General features: G+C 38.7%; 1 protein-coding gene across 8 annotated transcripts; it reads left to right on the top strand.

The window, feature by feature from the left end:
* Positions 1–3,052: 3,052 nt before the first annotated feature.
* On the top strand, positions 3,053–18,295 carry LOC107823103 (putative GPI-anchored protein At1g61900). Of its 8 annotated transcripts, none has more exons than XM_075229672.1 (8): positions 3,053–3,363; positions 4,780–4,905; positions 5,561–6,415; positions 15,594–15,839; positions 15,942–15,956; positions 17,367–17,507; positions 17,650–17,697; positions 18,063–18,295. In XM_075229672.1, the coding sequence occupies exons 2-8, from the start codon at positions 4,872–4,874 to the stop codon at positions 18,131–18,133; spliced, it is 1,410 nt and encodes a 469-aa protein (XP_075085773.1). In that variant the 5' UTR covers positions 3,053–3,363; positions 4,780–4,871; the 3' UTR covers positions 18,134–18,295. The 8 variants fall into 8 exon arrangements, with proteins under 8 accessions (XP_075085773.1, XP_075085772.1, XP_075085775.1 ...); XM_075229671.1 differs by having other exon boundaries at positions 17,364–17,507; XM_075229675.1 differs by having other exon boundaries at positions 3,068–3,363; positions 4,780–4,859; positions 17,364–17,507.
* Positions 18,296–23,698: the final 5,403 nt, after the last annotated feature.

The following is a 23,698-nucleotide window of genomic DNA, read 5'->3' as shown; positions in this document are numbered from 1 at the left end:
TGAGTTGGAAGGCTAGTATCGGTCTGGGGGTGGTCTCAACTCCTGGTCCACTACTCTTCTAGACTTGTCGTTTGCTCTATTGGGATAAACCGACCCCAGAGGGGTCTCTAATTGGTCGTCCTCGACTCTAATCTTTGACTGATACCTGTTATAGACATCAGCCCAAGTAACCGATGGATACTCTACCAAATTTTTCTTTATCTATTGAGATGCAACCGAACTTCGGTGGTTGAGCCCCTGAGCAAATGCCTGAACGGCCCAATTGTCTGCAACGGGTGGCAGGTCCATCCGTTCCATTTGGAATCTCGACACGAATTCCCTAAGCATCTCGTTATCCCTCTGTTTGACTTTGAACATGTCTGATTTCCTCGTTTCAACTTTAATGGCCCCGACGTGAGTTTTAACGAAGGCATCTGCAAGCATAGCAAATGAATCAATAGAGTTTTGAGGTAAATTGTGATACCATATCATCGCTCTCTTGGACAGGGTTTCCCCGAATTTCTTCAGCAATACCGACTCGATCTCGTCATCCTCGAGGTCGTTGCCTTTTATTGTGCATGTGTAAGAGGTCACATGCTCGTTTGGATCCGTGGTCCCATTGTATTTGGGAATATCAAGCATTCAGAACCTTTTCGGAATAGGATTTGGTGCCGCGCTCGGGGGGGGGGGGAAGGCTTCTGAATAAACTTTTTGGAATCCGGTCCCTTTACTACCGGAGGTGCCCCAGGGATCTGATCGACCCTCGAGTTGTAAGTTTTCACTTTCTTATCATTTTTCTCAATCTTTTTTTCGCAGGATTCTACCCGTTTTGTCAGTGCCTCAAGCATTTTCATCACCTCGGAAGTTTCCTCGGATCCGGGCTCGTTAGGTTCTATGACAGACCGTTCTTCCCTCCGAACATCTTCTCCAACCCATTCAGGTTCAGCCGCATTGTGATTTTGACTATGTAGTTGTGCTATGGCAATTTGTTGAGCTTGCAACATCTCAAAAATCAAACGCAAGCTAATTCCATCACCTCCCCTTCGGGTGCCTCGCGAACCGACGGTCGAGGTACTCCATGAACGTTGTTATTGGGGTCAGTTGGTAGGTTAGCGTTGACAACAACTTATGAATTGGCATCGACTGAGTCAGCGATTGGAACGCCATTAGGGTCGATAGGGGGTACGCCGTTACTTGGCACCCCGTTGTTATTTTCACTGTGGTGGCCTGATTCGGCGTCAACACTTAAGTGAGCAGATTGAGAATCCGAGATATTGAACATTCCTGAAATCAAACTTCAAAGAACAAATGTAAAATAATGTGTGTTATCAAGATTCGTATTAAATTACCACTATTATCCTGAGCCCCACGGTGGGCGCCAAACTGTTTACCCTTAAAACAGATAACAATTAAATTTATACGCGGTTTAAAGGATATGTGATTTAATTTAACACAAATGATTAAAGAATAGTAAATAATTGAATTGAAATATAATGAAACGATCAAACCGAATTGACGTAGTAATTAAGCCTTGGATTTAACTTAAGTGCCAATGGCCAGTCTCGGTTGAGCCTTCGAGATGGGGCTCCGATTCCGATAAACGGATGAACCACTAAAGAACACTTAGACAATTGCTAAAAGCCAATGTAAATTTTATTGCCTTGATATGTGTGCCAGTAACAGTGAACAAAAAATGAAATGGCTCTCTTCTTTATATAGTAGAGGAGTTTTAACCCTAATATAAGTCTACATAAGGTAAAAATCCTTTCCTTCCTTTTCTCTCATGAAAACACGATCTACAACCAATACTGAGCGTGATCTGCGCCGTAATATATGGCTGATGGTGGGTATTTCGGCTCTCCATTTGTCTTCTTTAACCATTTTTTCCTTTATTCTCGATTCTTCGTATTGCTCGAGCTAGAGTCTCTCCGGTTTGGCCATGCTCGAATTTGTCTGCTCCTGGTTCCTATCTGCAAGCACCCTCGGTCTCACTCGAGCTAGTAATGAGTAACGTTGTTCCTCGTTTTTCAATGAAAAAACGGGGGTAACTTTATCCCCGATTCTACCCGTACACAATAATATTTATGTAAATTTTTAGAATTATTATATTTATTAATATGCGAACATGCACAATGCGCCAACACTATGACTAGCCCTTTTATTTTGGGAAAGAAAATACATAAAAATACAAGAGAATTTTCCATGTTCCACTGTTCTTCCAATCAGTCTATTAGGGGTGTTCATGGTTCGGTTTGGATTGGTTTTCCCCTATAAAAAAATCAAATCAAGTAAGTCGGTTCTTAAAATGTTGGAACCAAACCAAACCAATTAAGTCGCTTTTTAGCGATCCGGTTTTTGTCGGTTTTTTGATTTTTTCGGTTATTTATCGGCCTTTTTCTTAAATATGAGACATACACTACCAAACACATATTCCGGCGACTATATTTTCAACGTAACACTATCAAACGAATTACTCTTTGAGAAATCTATCATTTACCATGATATATTGATGCTAATTGAATCAAATATTGATGAATAATTTAAGTACTCAATTAAAAAATAATTATTTTTAATATAAAATAATTCTTGTACTTAGCAAAAATAAACTACCAATCAAACTAGAATGTAAATGCAAAGAATTAGATTATTGTAATAGCAAAGAACTAGACTTAAAATACAACCAACTAATATGTACCATAATATTTTATAAACTTTATATAAAAATATACATATATATAGGTGTAATAATAAATTTATATAGCTACTTCTATAGTCGGTTTGGTTCGGGTTTTTTCGATTATTTTTTGATTAAAACTAAAACCTAACCAAATTTGATCGATTTTTAAAATTCAAAATCAAAACCAAATCAAACCTAAAAAGTATGGTTTTTTATTTTTTTATTTTTTTCGATTTGGTTCAATTTGTGAGTTTTGTATGAACACGCCCGTCTATCATAAACAAGTAGTGCGGGGCCCATCTCATTTTTACGTGGAAAAATCAGGTGGTTTGATGGATCTTCCCATTACACAACCGCAGGGTTACACTTCATCATATATATAAAAGAAAATAAAAAGAGCCACCGGCAAAAGAGGACAGTAACATTAACATCCCCCCACCCCCGGCCCCTCTTCAAGCCGCGGCGCCCCACTTTATCCATCATTGAGCTCAACACCTACTACTTCCCCTCCTCTCTGATAATTATTATAGGGTTCTATTGATATTTTCTTCGACATTTACCCACTTTCCTAATATAGTCAAATTTGTGGGTTGATTTTCACTTAGAAAAATGGTCTTCGTGTTCTTGATTGTTTGAACCCTTGCCTACCATTCTTTAATGACAACTGATAAGAACACTTTCTGTTCTTTACCGGGTTTTCACTTCAGGTTCATCCTTATCATTTTCTTCTCTTTGTTTCTTTCTCTGTATGTGTATATTTGTTTTTGGCTACTACCCGTTTGGATTTGCTTATATTGCGATGTTAGGGGCTTAAGCTACAATTTTCTTTTTAATTTTGTTTCTGGTTGTTTCGCTCTTGAGTTTTGAAACGAGTGCTGAGGGGTATGTTTGAAAAGTGTCCTGTATGTGTGTTTTTTCATAGGGCTGATCTAAGATTAGACTTTTATGAACTTTTATGAAAGATTTGGTTTTCTTGTCTTAATAAGAGTTTTATTAGTGGTATTTTCAAGTTTCTAGCTGTAACTTTGTGTATGAGAGCTATTCTTTTTCTCATAAGGAAGAATGGACAAGTTTAAGGTATGAATACTTTTTGTAGTCACGATCTTACACCGTTATTGGGATAACTTGGACTGTGGCCTTAAAATGGAAAGCAATTATGGGAAGTAGGATGAGAAAGGAATAATTGGATGATGGTGATATGTAAATATGACATTTTCTTGTATCATTATGTGACACCCTAGCGAATCTCATATCGACAAAACACGAAAAAGTTGCTTGGTATATAAGTAGACAGGCCTTGGACTCTAGTGACGCATTTAAAGCCGTGCGAGTCTAGGCCTAAAGCAGACAATATCACTAGTGGGCTGAGCTGTTACATATGGTATCAGAGCCACTTTGTGTGCAACTTTGAACGGTGGTGGGGCAAACCTCGAGTACGTTGAGTCCCTGGGGATGTATGTTTCACCGTAGGCGAATCCCACATCGACAAAAACGGAAGAGATGCTGGGTATATAAATAGACAAACCTTAGACTCTAGTGACGTATTTTTGAAGCCGTCCGGGTCTAGGCCCAATAAGGACAATGTCACTAGTGGGTTGGGCTGTTACACATTATTAACCTTCCAATTGTGAAGTAGAAATTTTAAGACCTGGAAAAGAGTGGATTTGAACCTCCATTACTTTTCAATTCTGCATACAGCAAACTAGGGTAAGACAATGATGAAAGAGAGGCAATTTAGAACATCTTAGTCCGATTCTTTCCTTGGATTCTATGGATAAGAGTTGCATTGCATTTAATCTGCTAAGGTCGCTTACGGCCTTACCCCAGTTTACCATTGCAAGCTTATCAGTTGTCTACTTTGCAAATGGTTATTAATCTTGCATGAGATGTGAGTCATACCTGGCTAGATGTTTATTTAATACTTCTCCAACAAGAAAATGATGCATTTAGACTGCCTTCTGGAGGGTACAAAGCATGTTATGCTCCTCTCTGTTGTAGTACCTCTTTCTTAATAATAAGATCCAAGCTTATATATGGATGTCCCTTTGCTTTATAAGGTGATTTAGGATTCTATGGTGTTGCCTGATCTCTTCTGCATCATAACATGGTTCGATCTGGTGTAGGTATTGCTACTTGACCAGCTCAATTGGTGTACCATCAGCCGACTAAAGGTTCCTGTTGCACGTCTCCATGTTGCCGGAGGGTTAGTGGAGTCATGGCTTGTATAAAGATTGTTAGTTGTCTCAAGGGTAAAGCACTGGGCTCGTGAAAGTTTTATGCTACACTTTCCTTTATCCGGTAGGAGATCGGGAAAGACAAAACTTCACACTGTCACTCTGCCCTCCACCCGTGACCCAAAAGCCACCTGGCCTGCTCTAGATTTTCTTGGGCTTTCTGTTTTGTCTCTTAACAAATGGCATCATAGGTGTTTCCAGTTTTTTATTTTACAAGTTCATGGTTATGCATGCAGTTATAGAGAAACTCTTTGGTCTACAACTCTTGTTGGTCACATGTTTTATGCCTGATGGTGGCTTTCGTATTTTTCTTTTTTTCCTCGATATGGTAAAAAAACCTTGTGGTTTGGAGGTGGAAAGTGCTTCCCACTAGACAATTCCTCTCTTGTAGGCTTTATACTATCCATACTGAATAGAAAATGATAATTGCTGAACCTTAGTTTTGATTGCCTCGTTTTCTTTGCATCTCAAGCACATAGTTTATTTTCATGATGATTTTTTCTCAAGTCTCAAGCTACATAGGATTTACTTGCCATTATTGCATGAAGTAACCACTTTCTAAAGGTAATTGACATTGCCGAACTCTTATAGAGTTCTGTGCATGTGGCATCTCTATCCAGGCTTTAAATTATGTATGCTTGCTGAGATACAGACTTTTCTCATATTGCAGGTTCGTTTTGCCACCTGCTGCTAGTAGTTGCTCTCTGGTTGTCTAGCTATCAAAATGTAATGTCTCTGCCTCTGTTACCTAAACCTGGGGAAACTCCTTCCGTTTCTGAACTACCTAGCACACCTAACAGTGGAACTTTTCAGCCAATTGACATATCACCTGCTATGATCCCCCATTATCCTTTTCCTGGAGAACCTTTGCCACCAATGTACCCTTCCTTCCCAAAGACATATGACCCTGTCTTGACTGGAAGATGCCCTGTAAATTTCTCAGTCATTTCGAGCATCACAGGAAAAACAGCATCTGATTGTACTCAATCTTTGTCTACAGTAGTAGGGAATGTAATATGCTGCCCACAGTTTAATAGCTTACTCCACATATTCCAGGGATTTTACAGCAACCGTTCTGATACTTTAGTTTTACAAAATGCGGTGGCTGATGATTGTTTTAAAGATATCATCAGTATACTAGCCAGCAGAGGAGCAAACAGCTCATTATCTAGCACGTGTTCTGTAAAGTCGTCCAATCTGACTGGCGGGTCTTGCCCCGTGAAGGACATCAGTACCTTTGAGAAAGCATTAAATACAAGCAAACTGTTAGATTCATGCAGCACAGTTGATCCTCTGAAAGAGTGCTGCAGGCCTGTTTGCCAGCCTGCAATTTCTGAGGCTGCACTTCAGATATCTGGGATAAAAACGACTCTCAGTGATAAGAAGAACATAGTTGGAGCACCTAGTGAAATTGACACTCTTAATGATTGTAAGGGAGTGGTCTATTCATGGATTGCTAGGAAACTAAGGTTTGAGGATGCCAATACTGCATTTCGGTTGTTGTCTTCCTGCAAAATTAACAAAGGTAAGGATTTTAGCACATAATAATGAACTTCTTATTGATTATTGAAGTGCTTATGTCTGGTTCAGTTTCGTAGAGCACCTTTCTCCCAATCCTTACTCCTCTGCTCTTCATGCTACATATTTTCAGTATTCTCTGTTAAAACCTTCACTGTTCTCTTATTCGTGTTCTTCATGACATGGGTATTGGATTAAGGATATAGGTTCTAATGGCTGAGACCGCAACGGAGGTCAGAAAGGGATTTGAATTCAAGCTTGTGGTCTTTATCCAGAGCTTAAGAAACTATTCTTCTGGCTGTTATTTGCCAAGTCTAAGTTTTCTGCTTAATTTGAATGGTGAAGATGGTTATTTTTGAGTTAGCTTTCTCTGCTTTTAAGACAATTCTCAAATGTTGGCCCCATTATATATCTCATTTTGTGTTATGTTCGGCTCTGAATGTGCTTAAGTTCTTATGCTACAAGAGTTTTAAGCCATATTTTGTATGTTATGATCCTAGGGTCCAACCTTGTCAGTCTCATTATATGGAAGAGTATTAAGCTGTATTTTTCTATGTTAATTGATAGTCTCATGATGATCTGGGTAAGGTGTTTCTTTGAAAGCCTCTGGAATATTTTGGTGGGTCTTAAGAATTAACTTTATCAACTATATTGCGATCTGTTTTTTGACTTCTATAGTGTTGCTCTCATTGAAGTGTCCCTAGGTAGAGCAGATCATGGCTTGAAAACCATGTTATGACCTATCAAAGCAGTTTAGGTAGAAGATTTTCCATAATTACCTTGTAAAGGACATTGGGTGAGCCAATCCGTGCTTAGAGGTGAAAATGGCTGACCTTGTCCCACTAAATGAATGGAAAGCTTAGGTGGCTCAAGTAAGACTACTAGATTCATCTGTGAGAGTTGAAGGACTCAATTACTAAATTCAAGCAAGCCATGTGACTGATATTAGCCTATGTTACTCGGACTCTTCAAAAATGTTGTTGGGTGCGTGTCGGATCCTTCAAATTTAGTGCATTTTTGAAGGATCCGACACGGGTGCGGCAACACTTTTAGAGAGTCCGAGCAACATAGATATTAGCAAGTCACTTCTACTGTGGCTTCTTATGGCTTCACGACGTAGGTTTGTAAAAGCTCGTTGATTAGACATCTGATCCAGTAATAACCATTGGATTTATGCTGGTTTCTTTGCGGACCGAGTGTATAAGTGCTTATGTTCCTTTATAGTTAGAGAGTTGCCGTTGTTAGGAATCAATATCTTTCTCAAAAATTTAAGTCGTTGCTAGGACATCGGCAAGTACTTGTGTGATTATCTAACACATTTACGGATCTAAAGTGTCAGAGCCGTCATCACGCAAGTCTTAGGATTCGCGGATAAGGACAGGGGTACAGTTATACGTTTAATAAGTATGTAAGTATTAGTATGTATGCCATTATTTATTTAGAATTGCCCAAAAATACCTCATTCAGCAATGTGATATAACTCAATTTCTATTAATTAAATTTAGTGGCCAACAATTATTGTGTAATTATGTATTGCTTTTTATTTTTAATTAATTTAATATTCATGGTTTACTACTCAACTTTATTGAATAATTTAGTAAAACAATTGAATCAAAATAAGTGTAAATAACTTTTTGTAAATACGTTATCATTTCATTCTTTATGTACTATATATATATATATGTGTGTGTGTGTGTGTGTGTGTTTTAAGGCTAAGACAAGCAGGCCCCTATCTTTGCAATTCACTCATGGTTTGAAATTTGGTACTAGCCCAAAAAGCTTCTTTTTACCACTTCTCCTTGGCTTTTCTTTTCTTCTTCTTCTTCCTCCAAATCTGGGAAAACCAGAAAAGCAATCGGAGTAGCGACAACATCACCTTCACTTCGTCACAAGATTCAGAACTCATGTCGCAGTGACGGGCAAACTAGTGATGCCTCCCTCGCATCCTTTTCCTTCGTTTTTCCCCCTTTCCTCTCCTTATATTTTCCTTCTTTACATTCTTCGTCTTCCTGGTCAGAGTACCTTACTTTGCGTGACCAAAATCTATACAAATTCCCACTTATGTCGTGTTGTGTTTACACTGGTTGCTAGCTGACCTCAATTTGCACATCCTTCAATAGTTAGCATCTTCGATTCATAAGTTTGTTGTTTCCTCGCCCTCAAGGCTTTGGTTCAGCGATAAGAACGCAATACATGATGTGTGGGTTAGACACATGACATGATTTCAGACTCTTCAGTAAAGTCCAGTATTTAAGTGGAGATTGAGGACCTATTATATGAGTTTCACATCGTGCTCCAGGTGGCCCTCAGAGATTTCTAGGTTACAAAATATGTTAGTTTTGTTTCCTTATCTATTCTCTATTTTTATGTTTTAAGCTTTAGTAGCTGTTTTTGTTATTTCTCTATTCTAAGTTTTAAGCTTTATTTGCTACTATTTGGTCCAACAACAACAACAAACTCAATATATTCCACAAGTGGGTTCTAGGGAAGGTAGTGTGCATGCAGGGCCTTACCCCTACCTTGTGAAGGTAGAGAGACTGTTTTCAATAGACCCTCGACTCAGAAAATGTGAGAAAGAAGAAGAGGAAGAAGATGAAGAAGAAGAGAAGAAGAAAAAAAGGAAAGAAAAGGAAGAGAAAAGTAAAGGAAGAAGGAAAAAACAAGTAGTACCAAGTAGTAACAATAGGAAAATACGATAACTGAGGCGAACTAAACAACATGACCTAATAAAGATTTAAGAATATGAAGGTACATGAGTGCTACTAATATTATTGGACAAAAAAGGAGATACTATCAACTACCTACTAACCTTGTACCCTAATCCTCGACCTCCACACCCTCCTATCAAGGGTCATGTTCTCAATAAGCTGAAGTTGCGCCATGTCCTGCCTAATCACCTCTCCCAGTATTTCTTTGGCCTACCTCGGCCTCTTCTCAGACCCGCCATGACCAACCTCTCACACCTTCTAACAGGGACATCAATGCTTCTCCTCTTGACATGCCTAAACCATCTCAGCCTCGACTCCCGCATCTTGTCCTTCACGGAGGCCACTCCCACTTTGTCTCGAATAACTTCATTCCTAATCTTCTCTCTCCTAGTACATCCGCCCATCCATCTTAACATCCTCATTTCTGCTACTCTCATCTTCTGCACATGGGAGTTCTTGACTGGTCAACACTCAGCCCCATACAACATCGTCGGTCTAACCACCACTCTGTAGAATTTACCCTTAAGTGTTGGCGGCACATTCTTATCACATAAAACACCGGATGTGACTTGTGAGCCTCTATTTCATCCATCCCGCTTTAATATGATGTGCGACATCCTCGTCAATCTCCCCGTTACCTTGGATTATAGACTCGAGATACTTGAAACTATCTCTCTTGGGGATAACTTGAGTATCAAGCTTCACATCCACGTTCGCTTCATGAGTCCTGTCACTGAATCTGCATTCTAGGTCTTCTGTTTTGGTCCTGCTCAACCTCCAAATCTCCAACCCCTTTCTCCCATTCCTCTTGATCTCCAAGTCTATCAATATGAGCCTATGCTGGGTCGTGAGGTACTCACTCGTGATGACCTTGCAATCAGTGCTGCATACACCTCTATCACATTTCTTGCACAGAAGGTAATCAATCTGAGTCCTGGCCACTGTGCTCCGGAAGGTGACTAGGTGTGCTCCTCCCTTTTCGGCAAAAACTCGAGTTAGCTATCACCAAATCAAAAGCTCTAGCGAAATCCAACAATGAGATACCTCCCTCGTTCCTATCCCCAAAGTCGAACCCGCATCATCATAATCCCTAGCAGTAGCCCTAATATGACCATTGAAATTCCCTCCAATGAATAGCTTATCGGTGTGCAGGATACTACTTACCACCTCGTCCAAATCCTCCCAAAATTACCGACCTCCTGGTCCAAGCCTGCCCGAGGAGCGTACGCACTAATCACGTAGTAAACCCTGCAACTACCAGTTTAATACTCATCAACCCATCGTTTACCCTCTTAACCTCGACCACTAGCTCCCTAAAGGTCTCCGTCAACTGAAATACCTACCCCATTCTTGCCCCAACGCCTCTTGGGTAACATAGCTTAAACCCGTCTACATCCCGTGCCTTAGTACCCACCATCTAGTCTCCTGGATATATGTTATGTTGATCTTCCTCGTCTGAAAAATCTTACCTAACTTTATAGACTTCCTCGTCAATGTCCTTATGTTCCAGGACCCTACTCTCAGCCTAGAGGCTTCCTTACTGATGTACTTTCAAGGTTTTGCACCTCTCAACCACAAAGAAGAGAGAAATACAAAATCACCCCGCTAAAGTTTTTCACAAAACTAGCGAAAGCGTTCTTCAAACTCACATTAGAAGAATGTAAGATGAAAAGAAACCTCACCCACACGTTCTTCAATCCCGCAAGATTGAATAAAGAACGAACAGTGAAATAAAAAGTAAATCACGTTTTTGAAGCAAGAGCTTAGAAATACTAATCACCAATCTTTATTTTCAGCATATTAAGCCCTTTAAATAGGCCTTACAATGAGTAGAATTGATAAGGTTAAGGAAAACTAATTCTAATTAAACTAGAATAAGAATAAGGTTAAGAAAACCTATCCTAACTAAAATAGGAAAAATAATTCTAGTAGGAATGAGATACTAACTAACAATCCTAATTTGACTAGAACTACAAATATAATCCTACTAAAACAAAAATTAAATTACTAGGAAATAAGAAATAAGAAATCCCAAACTTTAAGGAAAAGAAATCTTAATCTTGGATGAATTCTTGGACTTCATGAATTTCTTAGATTTTTAGTTTTCTTGATGTTGCATCATTCTCCCCTGGTTGAAAAAGACTCGTCCTCGAGCCTAACAGCTTCCATAGATGGCACAAGATTTGCTATAATAAGAATGGGGACCCAGAGCTCACCAGGTTTCAAGTTACACTTTGCTAGCTTGTTACAGAGCTTCTTCACGTTGCAAGAAAACTTAGCATGTGGTCGAACTAAATTCCACTTTCTAAGTTTAAACTTTCTACCATGCCTTCTCCATGTAATCTTTCTGTATTGACTATCAAACTTCAACTGACGATATGGAGTTATTGGTGTTAGAACTTCATGAAACTTAGCCAACTCCATATCTAGCTTTGAATTAAGTATGGAGATCAGCGCTCTTCTTGGGTATGCATCAATTGCATCGCTTGTACACCAATAGTCACTTTGATGATAGCATACATATTTATGACGCGAAGACATCTTGTTTCTCCAATATATGGACTCAAACTCTCCATTATCCACTTCTTTATAGGTAATTTTTCCTCTTGTTCTAGCATATTTCTATGGACTTTAGAATTAACGTAATATGTTTTCTTGTTTGGAATGATAAAGTCAACAATCAAGTCAATATTGTGTTGAGCATCTCTGAAAGCAGGAAAGTCAATGACACACATAGTTAATGGATTATCATAAAATTTCGGTAGTAACTCCTCAATTTGTGGTCCTCGCTTTTTTGATATTAGTCTTCATCAGTTTCGTCCTCTTCATTCCCTTTATTATCTGAATATTTATCATATTGGGCATGGTGCCTTGGTACTCTTATGTCTTGGTCAGCTTCAACCTCTTCAACTTGCTCAATATAGCTTGCTCTATGTGGTTGAATTGGTGGATACCGAAATGGCAGACGTGGTGGTAGCACTGGTATGGTATGTGGTGATTGAAGCACCAAACCTTCAATCAATTCAGTCAGATGCCTTATTGATTCCGTTGATTCCGTCAAGCTATTTAGCTGCAATTTAATTTCTTCATTGTCTCGTTCAAGGACTGTAATTCTTAATTTCTGAATTTTTAATTGAAGATCCATTGAAGAGGATCACAAACTTGCTATTTTCTTGTTTGGTAACATGATGAATAAGGCAGCAAGTTAAGAATTCGGACCTGGAACTTGCGCTCTGATATCAAATTGATGTACTTTCAAGGTTTTGCACCTCTCAACCACAAAGAAGAGAGAAACAAAAGCACCCCGCTAAAGTTTCTCATAAAACTAGCGAAAGCATTCTTCAAACTCACGTTAGAAGTAAGATGAAAAGACACCTCACCCACACGTTCTTCAATCCCGCAAGATTGCAAGAAGCGTTGAATAAAGGAAGAACAGTGAAATAAAAAGTAAATCACGTTTTTGAAGCAAGAGTTTAGAAATACTAATCACCGATCTTTATTTTCAGCATATTAAGCCCTTTAAATAGGCCTTGCAATGAGTAAAATTGATAAGGTTAAGGAAAATTAATCCTAATTAAACTGGAATAAGAATAAGGTTAAGAAAACCTATCCTAACTAAAATAGGAAAAAGAATTCCAGTAGGAATGGGATACGAACTAACAATCCCAGTTTGACTAGAAATAACAATAGGCCTTGCAATGAGTAAAATTGATAAGGTTAAGAAAAATTAATCCTAATTAAACTGGAATAAGAATAAGGTTAAGAAAACCTATCCTAACTAAAATAGGAAAACGAATTCCAGTAGGAATGGGATACGAACTAACAATCCCAGTTTGACTAGAACTATAGATATAATCCTTACTAAAACAAAAATTAAATTAACAGGAAACAAGAAATAAGAAATCCCATTCTTTAAGGAAAATAAATCCTATTCTCGGATGAATTCTTGGACTTCTTGAATTTCTTGGATTTTTAGCTTTCTTAATCTTGTATCACTTACCCCCTTCCCACCTTGCTCCCCAACCCCCGCCCCACAACTCTCTCTAAGGGGTATTAAGTAATCACTACCACTAAACTAGCAAAGAGCAAAAACAAATAGATATAAGCTAAGAATTCGAGAGCTTAAAAACTAGGCGCAACTACGAGCACAGTAAATCTACCTCGTTTCCAATCTACCACCATGCAAGTAGGGAGTTAAAAAAAATATAGACGATAACTTAAAACTTATGGACTCTAGTTGCAAGTACAGAAAGGCAAGCAAGTGTTGTCTGCCTAGAACAATCAATCCAACTACATGTAGCCGACGAGGCAACCAAAAATAAAGGTTGTACAACAACAACCCAGTAAAATTTCACAAGTGGGATCTGGGGAGGGTAGTGTGTACGCAAACCTTACCCTTATCCCGAGAGAGTAGAGAGGTTGTTTCTGATAGACATTCGGCTCAAGAAGACAAAAAGAGACAATATATCAGTACTATCAACAGAAAAATATAGAAATAATGACAGCATCATAAGAATCAGAAAATGGATGAAAAGCAATAACAATAACCAGTAAATAAGGCCCGACACAATGAAAAACGGAAGAATAGTGTGAACACAACATTAACCACTAGCAGTCTAAGACAAAACCCTATCAGACTAGCCTTACACCTGTATGAAGTGGAAAAAAATGCTCAACTACCTCCTAACCTACAACCCTAATGCTCGACCTAGTGTGCCCGCACATCCACCTCAACATCCTCATTTCTGCTACTTTCATCTTCTGGATATGTGAGTTCTTAACTGGCCAACACTAAGCCCCATACAACATGGCCGGTGTAACCACCGCTCTATAAAACTTACCTTTGAGTGACAGAGGCATTTTTTTGTCGCACAGAACTCCAGATGCTAATCTCCATTTCATTCACCCCACCCCACCCTGTCGATCTCCTCATCCCCTGGATAACCGACCCAAGGTACTTGAAACTGTCTCTCTTGGGGATGACTTGTGATACAAGCCTCACTTTCATACCCGCTTCCCTCGGCTCCGCGTCGAACTTACGCTCCAGGTATTCCGTCTTAGTCCTGCTCAACTTGAAACCCTTAGACTTAAGGGCCTTTTCCAAACCTCCAGCCTCTCGTTAACGTCGCCTCGCGTCTCATCAATCAGAACTATGTCATAAGCGAATAACATACACCATAGCACCTCCCCTTGAATGTGGCGTGTCCGTGCGCCCATCACCAAGGCCAAAAATAAAGGTGGTATTAAACACAATCAAAGTTTGCCGGCGAGGCAACAGGGAGGAACATAATCACAGAGTATGCACGCAAATATGAATGAGCGAAACAGGAAACAATTGTTCAAGAAAGATAGGGCCTAATTGCAAGTATACAAAACAAGCAAGTGATGTCTACGTAAGCAATTACTCCAACTAACTGATGTAAACACACTCAACAATTGCCGGCAAGGCAACAGGAAAGAAATGCCCGCAACTACGATTCAAGAAAGATGGAACCTGGATTATAGTCGGAGATGTCCCAATGCACTGCTATTGCTGCCTACCGAACACCATCTCACCGGTGCTCGAGCCTGGTTAAAGTCGTCTCCGCTGCGCTGACCAAGATAAAAGACAAGTGCACGTGTCCAACAAAAATAAAAGGAGAGGAAAAAAAAGGGGTCTAGGATTTACCTGGTTGCAGCAGTTGCTGCGCAAAAAGGGGAGAGAGGGAGAAACAGCAAGGAGATCACCGGCGGTCTAGGGTTTCGGGGCAAAAGGAAGGGTCGAGGGGGTGAAAGAGAAGATGCGAGGAGGTGAAAGAGAAGCGGGAAAGAAAGAAAAAGGGGAGAGAAGAGAGGGGTCTGCCTGGGACCCACCACACCTACGCCGGCGACTGGTACCGGGAACGAAAATGGGAAGGGGGGGAAGGGAGGAAAAGATAGAGAAGGGAAGAGAAAGAGCGTGGAGAGACAAAGAAAAGAGAAAACGAGAAGAAGAAAGGGAGGGGGGACCTTACCTGTGCATGCGCTGATGAGAGGGGTTGACACTGGAAATCGACCGGCGGGTGAGAGAGAAAGACAGATAGAGAGAGACGGCCGTTAGAGAGAGAGAGAGAGAGAGCGCTAGTCCCGTCATTGAAAAGCTCAAAGTTGCTACTATTTGGTCCAATTATGCTAAATTCACTGGAATTCCTGTTAGCTTGTAAGAACTGAAGCGCCAAATTCATATGAAAAGACACAGCTTTGTTAATGTATTAAAGTTGTATGTAGTCCTTGAAGGGGAATTATCCTTGAGATAGAAATATGCAGCCGTCAACTTGTATGATATTTTCATCTCTTCACTAAATTAAGTGAGGATAAACTCAGTAATTTGCTCCTCTATTATGCCCAAGTAATATTTTTGATCAAGTTTCTTTTTTCTTTTGGCAGAGTACTAACCTTTTAACGTATGTTTTCCAAGCCTTAGAGGCTTATTTCTAAGCTGTTGTCTTTTGGATGTAGCTTGTCCCCTGGAATTCAAGCAGCCATCTGAAGTGATCAATGCATGCAGAAATTTAGCTGCTCCAAGTCCTTCATGTTGTAGCTCGTTAAATGCCTACATCACAGGGATACAGAAGCAAATGTTGATCACAAATCGGCAAGCAATTTTATGTGCTACTGTATTTGGTTCTATGTTGCAGAAGGCTGGAGTTATGATAAACGTTTATGAGCTTTGTGATGTTGACTTGAAAGATTTTAGTCTCCAAGGTGATTATTCATTTTGTGATTTTGTCCATGTATCTATGTCTCTTGTTTCTTCGAGCTGACATTTGTGTTCTTTTCACTTGGCTTCTGTTTGCGGTGGAGCAGCGTATGGGCAAGAAGGTACAGATTCTCTTTTAGAGTCCGAGTTTGGAAGTTGATTCGTGTTGTGTAATTAGAGAATACTGAGCTATAGTTTGAATTGTAACTATAATGTCTTATTAAGAAGCATTGGGTGGGTATTACCAATCAAAAATAAAATAAAATTGGCTGGGTGTTCATCAAGCTTAAAAACTGATTAAGAAACTTAAGCACTAACATGGATATTGATATAAGTTGTGGAGAATCAGTGCATATCTCCAAATGGAAGATTTGCAATTTTAGGTTGAGAAATAGTATTGAAAATATATTATGAAATTTTGTGTCTTGTACAGCTTAATGATACGTGTTGTGTAATTAGAGAATATTGAACTGTAGTTTGAATTGTAACTATAATGTCTTATTAAGAAGCATTGGGTGGGTATTACCAATCAAAAATAAAATAAAATTGGCTGGGTGTTCATCAAGCTTAAAAATTGATTAAGAAACTTATGCACTAACATGGATATTGATATAAGTTGTGGAGAATCAGTGCATATCTCCAAATGGAAGATTTGCAATTTTAGGTTGAGAAATAGTATTGAAAATATATTATGAAATTTTGTGTCTTGTACAGCTTAATGATACCCCCTCTTAGTGCTCTAGTGCTGTTTTTTGTCTGATATGAGAAAAGACACTCAGTTGCCGTGCATTCCCGATAGATTCTATGAAATTTCATATTCTCTCTGTCCACATCTTCTGTTGGAGTGGCGTTTTGGGGGGGGGGGGGAGGAGTAGATTGAATCATCCTAACAGAGCGGATCTACTCTAATCAGATTAACAATTTCTTTAAGAGGCTTATCCGTAATATTAATACCTCCTTTCCCTGTGCCCTAGTGCTGCTTTTTGTCAGACATGAGAAAAGACACTCAGTTGATGCGCATTCCCCATAATTTCTATGAAATGTTCTCTATCCACATCTCTTCTGTTGTTGGGGGGGTGGAGACTAGATTAAATCATCCTAACAGGGCGGATCTACTCTAATCAGATTAACAATTTCTTTAAGAGGCTTATTCGTGATATCAGAACGTCGTTTTCGATGTCCGAAGTTTAGCCATAAAATCAACAGAGCCATTTCCTTATCTATAAGTATCTCTAGTTATGTACATGCCCCTTAGCATAAGAAGTTAAGATCACGCACTATTTGCACATATTCGGTCATGAGAACTTAAAGGTTCTGATTTAGGTTCTTGGGATCTGGAAATTATGTATGTATCTGCTGTTAATGAGAAACAACTTAAAGTTTATAACTCTCTTTGGCTTTAGATTTATATGGAACTGCATGTTACTGTACTGACATTTTGTTGATGGAAACAGTTTGTGTTTCCAAAGCACAATGCTTATATGTTCTTGGTCTAGTTTATACTGATGAAGTTGTTCAAATTAATGAAGCAGGGTGCTTGCTTCGAAGCTTGCCAGCAGATCTGGTGTATGACAATTCAACAGGCTTCAGCTTTACTTGTGACTTAAATGACAATATTGCTGCTCCATGGCCTTCATCATCGTCGGTGACATCCTTGTCTCTTTGTGCTCCTGGTAACTGACTGAAAATTGGCTATCTTTTTTTGCTGATTCCACAAAAGTCAGGAGAATAAAATGAGGGTTGTTTTTACAGAATACTCTATACCTAGTGTCTCTGGCTAAATACTGTCTTTTACTGAATCACTTGAATTTGCAGAAATGTCTTTGCCAGCTTTACCAACATCACAGACATTGGGCATTTCTGGTGAGGATCTTTCAGTTCCTAGCTTGTTCTTTATGCTATTCGTTGCCAATGGCTTTTTTCTTTTCCTTTTTTTTGGGGATGTGGGGGGTGGGGGGGGGGTGGGGGGTTGTGGTACTGATTGGTTTTCTTTTCCTGCTCGACCTTGTAAATGTTGTTCTTATTTCGCCTTGGAAAGTGATTTAATGTTAGCCATTAGATACTCTTGTATTCTTATCACGAGGGAGGGAGGGGTTGCAGATGGTGTTTAGCTATGCCATAATGTTATTAGGTCTCAAGGTCGATTAGTGGAGTTTACCTCTTTGTAGGAACCAATTTCTTTATTTTGAGCTGAAAATATGATACATGTATTGTTGCCATGATTGCAGGTTGTCACCTGGGTAGAGTGCATTTCTTTGCTCCCACTCTTCTGTTTTTTGTTTCAGCATTATTTTACTGAATAGAGCCCATAGATAGACAGACACTGGTGGCCAGATCCGATGTATATTTTTGAGTATCCTCATGTATAGCTGCTGTATTTTGCTTACTGATTCGTGCTTTTGCGATAGAGATTGTCTGAAAAATTGCATGCAATGTGCAATTTATTCTTCTGCTCTTGCAATCTTTTGTTGCGCTGAACAAAAAAAAAACCAAAGAGGGAACTTGTGAGTACAGTTTGGCCGTGCTCTCTTTCATCCTTGAGGACCTTATCGCTGTGACTGTATAATGCTGATAGAAATAAATGATCATTATCTAGTAGCTCCCATCTTTGGAAAGATGTTCAAAATTCCACATAATATTTCATGTGTAACGTTTGCACACGCAGGAGCAAGGTCAAAAGGAAAAAATCAATCTTATTCTATTATCTCCGCCTGAAAATAAAGAAATACATCATTGTGCAACTGCAAATAAACTATGACGCCTAGCGTGGAATGTATTTGTAGTTGAACGAGTGATGTCAAGAACATGCTATAAAGAGAAAGGATGAGACGGAGAAAGGAAAGTATGGCAACAGTTCAGCGAAAGCTCTCTTCAATATCGGGGAGGAAAAGTTTTGGGGTAATTGATAACTTCTTTATATGATCAGCGAAAACTCTCTTCAATTTTGAAGTACCTTTTTCCCATAACTAGCTTTATAGAAAGTAATTCTTTTGTAAAACGTATTTGTATTTAGTGTATTGGTAAAAATCAAGCTTAAAAAGTGTACTACTTAATAGTTGACACGTGGTAAGTATTGCTAAGTCACCATCATGCAAAGCAAACTGGAAGGTCAGGAAGTAGGCTCCGAGTTGTCTATACCAAGGACAAGTAAGGACTTTCCAGAAGTCCATTTTGAGTTTCCAGAGTGGTGATCGAGTGTTTGAAAAAATTTACAAGTGTCTTGAAAACTTATAAATTTCCGGATAAGGAAGATAGCGGTCATTAGGTTCCAGAATATCTGGGATTCGATATTAATTTAGTGGTTAAAAGAGTCATCACTAAATCGTTAGTTACAAATCCCTTAGACGTAATGAACGACCAAAATGAATGTTCGTAACAGCTGCGTGATTCACAGTAAATGGTTACTTAGATCATACACTAAAAATACTAGTATTTAGCCAGTTTGACAGGGCATTCGAATTACAATCAAAACACGAGAAAAACAACTATTCTTAGCATTTTGCTCTCTTTTTTATCTTCGGCTTTGTTCATTGAAGCTTTGCTCAATCAGTTCTTGCAATTATTTTATTCAAGGACTAAGAGAATAATAATCATCTCTTATATTTTTTGTCAATTCATTGTTCATCTTCATATTTATCCTAATTCCTTAGCTATTTTTAGAGTGAATCATTGGCTTGTAACCTAATTAATATAAATTTAATTGATTTAATCTAATAATCAAATTATAGGTTAAATAATTTGTTACCCACCGTGGAGCTCAAGCAATTTCGATATTCATTCATGTCCCGACCCAAAATATCAATCATGAGACCATGATGGCGTCTAACATTCGCTTGCTAGGCAAGCCAACATTAGCTAAATGATTAAAGCAGTTTAACAATTTAAAAACACAATAATAAGAAATAAAGAGTAAAATAATGCATAATAAATCCATAACCATCGATGTCTAAGACTATTCCCTGAATCTGGTGTCACAAGTACATGAGCCACTAGAATACTACATATAAAGTCTGAAAGGTAATGCAAAAACTATCTGATACAAGGTAAACAACAGAAAAGATAGGAAGGGGACTCCAGGGTCTGTGAACACCAAACAACACTACCTCAAGTCTCCTAGAATAGGTCCGAGCAATCACCTCTGAACGCTGCTAGGACCAATATCGGGATCTGCACAAGTACAGAAATATAGTATGAGTACAACCGATCTCATGTACTCCGTAAGTATCGAGCTTAAACCCGACGAGTTAGTGACGAGGCTATGACAAGGAACTCACTGAAAATCTGTAGAGAAGCAATAACAATGGAGAGAAACCTCATAACAACATTGCAACCTCATAACACAATATGGTAACAGAGCACAACAACAAGAATAACTACATAACATCCTTTCTGTTGCGGTTCGCAACCCGATCCCAAATATCAATATCAATACCGTTGCGGCCAGTGGCGGATCCAGAATTTTTATCAAGGGGTGTCAAAATATAAATAATTAGATACATCGAAAAGTCAAGGGGAGTCAACATATAGTAAATATATATAAATAAAAAAATTATCTAGCAAAATAGTATAATTTTTCGACGAAGGGGTGTTCGACACCCCTTGCTTCAATGTAGCTCCGCCACTGGTTGCGGTGCGCACCCCGATCCAATATATATAGCAATACTGTTACAGCGTGCAACCCGATCCAATATATAATAATATTGTTGTGGAGTGAAACCCGATACAATATATAATAATACTACTGCAACGCAACCCGATCCGATATATATAATAATACTGCTGCGGCGCATAACCCGATATAATATTTCAGTAACAACCAAATACGGCGAATCTCACAACATAACATGAAAGGGAACTAAAACGCATAATCCTCTAAGGCAATCCGATATAACATAGTAGAGTGACACAAAAAAATAAGTAAAGGATATAAGGCATATAACATAGTAGAGTGACACAAAAAAATAAGTAAAGGATATAAGGCATGTAAAGACATAAGACAGGTAAAAGCATCTATCTAATATCATATAAGAGCACGTAACAATTAAAGACATGTAATAAGGGAATACACATATAGCAAGTAAAACATGTATCAAGTATGAGCACCTAACAAGTAAAACATGAATTAAGCAAAAACATGGTATAATTAAAGACGTAAAATAAGGTAATACACCCCTGCATGCTTAAACCCATGACAACAGATATACACTCACCACCCTGCATATATGCCGTCCTCACATATGGATCACGTAGTCAACACGACTTTCCCTTTAGAACAAGCTTCCAAACCACCCGAATCTAGTCAATTATTGTTCAAACAAGTCAAAACAAGCTTTAGATACTACACTCGTATGATAAAAATTCGATTTTTATCATATTTGAAAAAGTCAACAAAATGTCAATCCGGGCCCACGTGGTCGAAATCCGAAATTAAGACCAAATTTCGATTACCATTCTTCCTCGAGTTCAAATATGTGATTTGTTTCGAATTCGACCTCAATTTGAGGTGTAAATCTCAATTTTATAAAATCCCTAAATTCTACCCAAAACATCAATTTCTTTCATATGAAATTTTGAAAATTGAATGAAAACAAGTTAAAGTTACTAACCTATGAAGTTAGAAAAAAATTGCTCTCCAAAAATCGCCTCTATGGAGCCTAGGTTTAAAAAATAGTATAAAATGAGCTAAGTCCCGAAATTTCCACATTTTACCCAGCTGCAGGTATCGCAATTACAAACACTTGTTCGCAATTGCGACGTCCGCACATGCGAACAGCTGGTCGCAATTGCAAACCAGCACCTGAGCTTCCAATATCGCAAATGTGATGCATTGATCACAATTGCGATCTTGGGTTGTCCGCAAATGTGAACTCGCGAAGCTGCCCTAGACTCTTTCAGTGTCGCAATTGCGACTTGAACTTCGCAAATGCGAAGGCTATACACCTCGCAAATGTGAACTTAGCTTTGCAGCCATGCCCCTTCCCAGTGTCACAAATGCAAGAAGGTCCTCGCAAATGCGAGGTTCGCATTTGTGAATAGAACCTTGCAAATGCGAGACATACAACCCAATTACACCAACAACCTTCAGTTAAGCAAAAATAGTCCGTAACTCATCCGAAACTCATCCGAGCCCCTCAAGCTCCAATCCGAACATTCACACACATATATCAACATCATATAAACTCGCTCGCAAGCACAAATCATCAAAATAATATCGAAAATCAAGAATCGATCATCAAAACTCAAGATTTTCAAAGTTCAAATTCAAATTTCCAATTTTCTATATAAAGCGCCGAAATGACCTCGGGTCATTCGGGATCCCAACCAAACATGCGTACAAATCTAAAATCATCATATGAACCTATACGAATCGTCAAAGCAGCGATCCACGGTCGTTTGCCAAAAATGTTGACCGGTTAACTCTAGTCATTTTCAAAGTCAAAAATCATATTTTCTTTAAAAATTCATATTTAAAAATGTGAACTTAGCTTTGCAGCCATGCCCCTTCCCAGTGTCACAAATGCAAGAAGGTCCTCGCAAATGCGAGGTTCGCATTTGTGAATAGAACCTTGCAAATGCGAGACATACAACCCAATTACACCAACAACCTTCAGTTAAGCAAAAACAGTCCGCAACTCATCCGAAACTCATCCGAGCCCCTCAGGCTCCAATCCGAACATTCACACACATATATTAACATCATATAAACTCGCTCGCAAGCACAAATCATCAAAATAATATCGAAAATCAAGAATCGATCATCAAAACTCAATATTTTCAAAGTTCAAACTCAAATTTCCAATTTTCTATATAAAGCGCCGAAATGACCTCGGGTCATTCGGAATCCCAACCAAACATGCGTACAAATCTAAAATCATCATATGAACCTATCCGAATCGTCAAAGCAGTGATCCACGGTCGTTTGCCAAAAATGTTGACCGGTTAACTCTAGTCATTTTCAAAGTCAAAAATCATATTTTCTTTAAAAATTCATATTTAAAAATGTGAACTTAGCTTTGCAGCCATGCCCCTTTCCAGTGTCACAAATGCAAGAAGGTCCTCGCAAATGCGAGGTTCGCATTTGTGAATAGAACCTTGCAAATGCGAGACATACAACCCAATTACACCAACAACCTTCAGTTAAGCAAAAACAGTCCGCAACTCATCCGAAACTCATCTGAGCCCCTCAGGCTCCAATCCGAACATTCACACACATATATTAACATCATATAAACTCGCTCGCAAGCACAAATCATCAAAATAATATCGAAAATCAAGAATCGATCATCAAAACTCAAGATTTTCAAAGTTCAAACTCAAATTTCCAATTTTCTATATAAAGCGCCGAAATGACCTCGGGTCATTCGGGATCCCAACCAAACATGCGTACAAATCTAAAATCATCATATGAACCTATCCGAATCGTCAAAGCAACGATCCACGGTCGTTTGCCAAAAATATTGACCGGTTAACTCTAGTCATTTTCAAAGTCAAAAATCATATTTTCTTTAAAAATTTATATTTAAACTTTTCGAAAATTGACAGAGACCATGAATGCAAGTCATAAATCATCAAATAGAACTATGGAAGGTCTTGAAACATAAAGGGGATGGGGGATAATACTCAGAATGACCTATCGGGTCATTACAATTCAAGGATACTAACAATTTTTATTAAATTATTATCAATTTAAACTTTCAATGTGGCTGGAGATTTGCCAATCAATACAACTGAGAATAACCAAGTTGGAGATGACTCTACTGAGTAGAATGAAATGATGGAGTGCATTGCCCCAACCCTCTCTGAGGAATTCCTCTCTGCATCGTTCTAGGGAACCATCATCTGAATGAGTAACTGGAGAAGCATT

This window comes from Nicotiana tabacum, chromosome 14 (assembly GCF_000715075.1).
Source record: "Nicotiana tabacum cultivar K326 chromosome 14, ASM71507v2, whole genome shotgun sequence".
In the NCBI taxonomy this organism is placed as follows: domain Eukaryota; kingdom Viridiplantae; phylum Streptophyta; class Magnoliopsida; order Solanales; family Solanaceae; genus Nicotiana; species Nicotiana tabacum.
The sequence above is the reverse complement of the archived record's forward strand: the minus strand, read 5'-3'. Positions and strand labels throughout refer to the sequence as shown.

Bases quoted from the DNA above. Each gene is read 5' to 3' on its own strand.
- LOC107823103 (XM_075229671.1), top strand. From the start codon at position 4,872: ATGGCTTGTATAAAGATTGTTAGTTGTCTCAAGG. The intron at 4,906-5,560 runs GTAAAGCACTGG...CTCATATTGCAG, and splicing joins GATTGTTAGTTGTCTCAAGG to GTTCGTTTTGCCACCTGCTG. The intron at 6,416-15,593 runs GTAAGGATTTTA...TTTTGGATGTAG, and splicing joins TTCCTGCAAAATTAACAAAG to CTTGTCCCCTGGAATTCAAG.